Here is a 4,575-nt window from a genome sequence, read left to right on the forward strand (position 1 = left end):
ATTTTTTCTTGTAAAGCCTAACAGTTTCTTTGCAGTTAAATACAACCTGATAAAAATATAGAACTTGATAAAAATTTAAAACCAGAAATACTACAAACATCCCAGTTAAGCTTCTGCTACAACAACTGGATTCAGTGAGTGAAAGACTGGGACCTTGGAAAGCTGTGCACAGGGGTGAGAAAAGGATTCTTTAATACAGAACTTGCAGTGTGTCCCTTCTATATGCAATTGCATGTTGCGTGGGAACTCTCCAGGTCATCAGTGTTCACTCCGTAGAGATTAATAAGTTGAGGATGCACCCTGTGAAGTGAGGAAGTCAAACTTTATCAATTTCATTAACTCGTGCAATGGGTGTGCCACTTTGGGGGGTTGGGGGTGGGGAGAACAAACATGTATGAACTGCTATATGGAATAAAATCAGGTGAATTACATTTTGACAATTCCTATAAGATCATCTTTAGAAGTATGTATTATATATCCTATAACATGATCTGCCTTTTACTTTACATGCCAGACTGTTAGACTCTTGAGTTCTGTGCCTTCAACTAATCCTGTGCGCATTGCAGAAGAATGAGCCACAGCCCATTTAATTCCACTGATAATCCTCCTGTTTCCCTTCCTGTTTCATAGTCTCTTTCTTTGATCCTGGATACGGAGACTATTCTCAAGCAGCACGAAGTTTCCCACAATTGAACAACTACGTGGTTTTATTAAGGTTACACACACTGCTTTCCAAGCAGGAATCCTTATCCCAAAAGGAGCTCCTCCCAGGAGTCACAGACCTTTATATACTTCCATTCTCCTCTAAGTAACAGAAAGGTAAAGTAACAGGCAGAAAGGAGAGAAGTGGAGCTGGGAGCTGACGAAGCACCAGAAAGGAAAGGCCAAGTCGGTCATAACAAACTTTTCCAAAGATGGGCACAAGGCAACAGGGCAGAGGCCCAAACAATGGCAAAGGGGCCAGACTGCAGCACGCAGAAGCACGCAGAAGTACTGTTCTCACAGTATTTACAAAACCCAGTTTTGGTGTCATCTGTGTTATGTACATTTAAGATTGCGGTACTAATCTGTTACAGATATACAGTCCATAAACATAATACTTAGTCTTACCGAACATGAACTTCTGATGCTTCTTTCATTAAGTCTCCATCTATATTCCAAGGGTAATTTCCTTCTGCAGAAGCAGCATTCAAATATGTATTTTCCTTGGCTTCAAGCCCATTTTTAAGCCTTGGTTGTACTTTTACTTCTTGAACTGTGTAGGTCTCAACAAAGGGAAAATTGAACTAAACCAAACACAGATATATATTAAATGAAGATGAAAGATGTAGGTGGTAGCTTAGCAACAAACTGGATTACTTGAAATTAAAAAGCTTGCTTTTTTTTTTTCGTCTAAAGTAAATGGGAACACTTAACTCTAGCTTTGACCACATGAGGCATTATATATTCCAGCTAGCATTTATAGATTAACATGCTATTTTTATCCTAAATAGTGCCTCAGAAAAAATGGTAGTGTTCCGTTTGCATTCCCATATCAGATTTGCTCAGTTTACAGATGAGGGTATATTTTGCACATGCCAAAATGGCACATGCTTTCAGAATATGTGAAAGTCCAAGCAGATTTCTTCCTGTGCTCTGTTCATCATTACCAGTAATCCTGTCCTAAATGAGGCTAGTTAGAATTCCAGTAAATGGTCACCTTTTTAAAGGAGAGTCCATACCTCCTCATGTAATTTCTAACTACAAAGGCAGAGAGAAAAGCAAAGCCTTCCTCCAAAAGCATAACTGGAAAGCAGAAACTATCTCTCTCCTAAATGCAGCAACTGTTACACAGAACTGCCATCCACCTCTCCCTCAAACTCTCTGACCATTGAACGGTTATCTAATTCACACATAAACCTTCTTGTAAAAGTGATTTCACATAATGCTGAAACATTTCAATGAGTACCAGTACGCTTAGGCTATGCATCGGGTATTTAGGACAATAAGGCACTGTGTTTGGATGCTTCATTTTTCTCTTCAAAGACAGAATAATGACCAAAATTTGGAAATACAGTTCTGCAAACATTCGTAACTGGATGGAATGCATCCTGCTAAAAATCAATGGTCATAATCCACTGCTACCAGCACAGCATGCAGTGACCTGCTGAAATTATGGACTTTACCTATTTCTTACAAAGAGTTGCATGATGCCCCCCCAGTCTGTGTTCTTGATCTGTGCAGTACACAAAATTTAAACACAGCATGCATTTCCTTTATTGTGGTGAAAGGGCTTTACACCCATAAAACTATGGTACAACACAAATACAATTTAAACCACAACAGATGGGCTGAAATAGGCTAATCGGTATTAGTCTAGTGATTTAAAAAAAAAAAAATCAGATAAAAAAAGGGGCTAATGTATTCTGACAGGAAGCTAAGTCTCCTTATGAGGATGCTAACATTAACTCTTACAGCATGTCTACCTTCACGATTAACTGTTCTTTTTATAATCAACAGTACCTGATTTTTTACGCTGGCGTATCTTTTCAGATGTTTTATGAAATCTGTTCGAGAAGTATTTTGTACAACAATAAGAGCCATGCTTCCATTATTCAACCTGAAAAGCAGACCAACTTAGTTCACAAAAGTAAATACATTAATTTGGAAGTTTAACAGGCCCTTCAAAAGTCTAGATTTAAAAAAAAAAAGCTAGCAAGAGTAAATTAGTAGTATTGTCTCAATGTTTTTTTAAATCTTTTTGCCAAAAAAAACCCCCACCCCACCCTCTATAGATGAATATAAACTAGGCAATTAAGGTTACTTAGCATCTCTATATTTATAACATACACTAATAATAAAATTTTACTCCCTTATCGATATCTAGAATGTATTGAACATAGTACCTATAATTTTTTAAAAATTGCTTTTCTATTTAACAGATGATTTTTAAACATCGGGGATCACAAATTTATCTTTACACTTTTCTCTCCAGCAAAGCATAATGATTACCACAAATGTTGTGAGGCAGAGCTTTACCAAGAAACCATTCCCATGATGCACATCCCTATCTTATAACTCAGCGCAGATGCGTTCCTTCACCTCCTCCATTAACACTCATGCTGCCCTAACATAGATCCTGATCTTCAACTATGTCGCTGTTCGAACTCTCTTAGCAATTCTCAGTACAGTTCTACTTACACATTTCACAAAGCACATAAAAGTTAAAAACTGAAGGGAATTTTGTACAAGGTAAAACAGTCATATACTAGAGATTAATCAAGAAGAAACCCTACAGTGCAGATACTCAATGGTCCTAGGTATCCAGTCGCCACTGATATTTTAGCACCTTTGAGAATTTGGGTCAGACAATGAGTATCAATTCACAGATTCCTTAATGCCACTGTACCTTGTCACAAAAGCTAACAACCTGAATCTCAATGCAATGATGCCTAAGTCCCATCGAAGTTACAGAAACAAATCAATATTCAACACAAGTATCTGATGAACATGATAATGACTGCTGAGACTGTATTTTATATATAGATGATGTATTTCATGTCTTCTGAATATATATGCATACATAAATTTATTTATTTATTCAGCATGTATGCTTGGCAAATATGTTAAGAATGTTTAAAAAAGTACTTCCAGCCTACCACCACAGATCTCTCCCCACTCATAGTTCTCCTGCTACTGAACAACTGCATCAGTTCTCAGATTACAATACAGCACAATCTAGGAAGATAATTTTTACATAACCATTAAACAAGTCATCTGGCATAGCACTACTTTGCTGATTTAGAAAACAGTGATGGTAAATTGAAAAAGTTGCCTCCTTATATTTGCTGCAATAAAAGGGCACAGCAGGCTACTGGGCAATGCATTCAGCACTATGGCCTTTTATCCTCAGAGATGACTAAGAATTCTCATTAATTCTCTTGAAAGTCCAATCTGCAGTGAAGCACAACACCTATGATGTGAGAAACAAATGTCCCACATGGCTCAAATAGCGCAGACAGTTAAACGTTTCTTGACGTGTTTCTGCAAATTTAGACTAGTATAGCTAGAGTTACAGGCAACAGTCAAAGTTTTCATTCCAGTTCAAATGTCTTCATATGGCAAAATTTTCTTGGGAAGAATAGGACGGAGTGAAGAAACCTTGCTGAGTTTAGCTGACGCTTCCAAAATGGATCTTGAGTCTCTAACAATTAGTGCAACATTTATGTTTTCTGTATTGAAAAGCCTTACAGTCAAGATGCTATTCACTATGAGAAACGAAGCACCTGAAAAGTCTGCTCTTCCTACCCTACTAGCTGACCGCACTCCTAAGATTATTTTTCAGAAGAGAGGAAAGAAAAGGATGTCCTTAAATGAAAGGATAGGGGGATCCACTGAGCAACTACACTGTGGGAGAAACAGGTTCATTCAAACCTGCAATAATCGCATGGAGTTGTCATAAAATTCCCTGTCACTGAGAAACAGGTGCCAGAACAGATGAAAAGAGAAAGCAAAGCTAAAAAAGACTAATTTCTTCAATTCTTGTCAGAATTTTTCTACTGACTGGTATATAACACACTAAATGCTGAACAGAGT

The 4,575-nt window shown here is 37.5% G+C and overlaps 1 protein-coding gene across 1 annotated transcript; it reads right to left on the reverse strand.

The window, feature by feature from the left end:
- Positions 1-218: 218 nt before the first annotated feature.
- On the reverse strand, positions 219-2,599 carry LOC104075090 (ceramide kinase-like protein; the record flags this gene model as incomplete). Its single annotated transcript, XM_009575464.1, has 3 exons — positions 219-300; positions 1,111-1,286; positions 2,503-2,599. Coding segments are annotated over 3 exons (355 nt in total), but the record flags the coding sequence as incomplete, so codon positions are not given.
- Positions 2,600-4,575: the final 1,976 nt, after the last annotated feature.

Source organism: Fulmarus glacialis, unplaced genomic scaffold (genome assembly GCF_000690835.1).
Source record: "Fulmarus glacialis isolate BGI_N327 unplaced genomic scaffold, ASM69083v1 scaffold44503, whole genome shotgun sequence".
NCBI lineage: Eukaryota > Metazoa > Chordata > Aves > Procellariiformes > Procellariidae > Fulmarus > Fulmarus glacialis.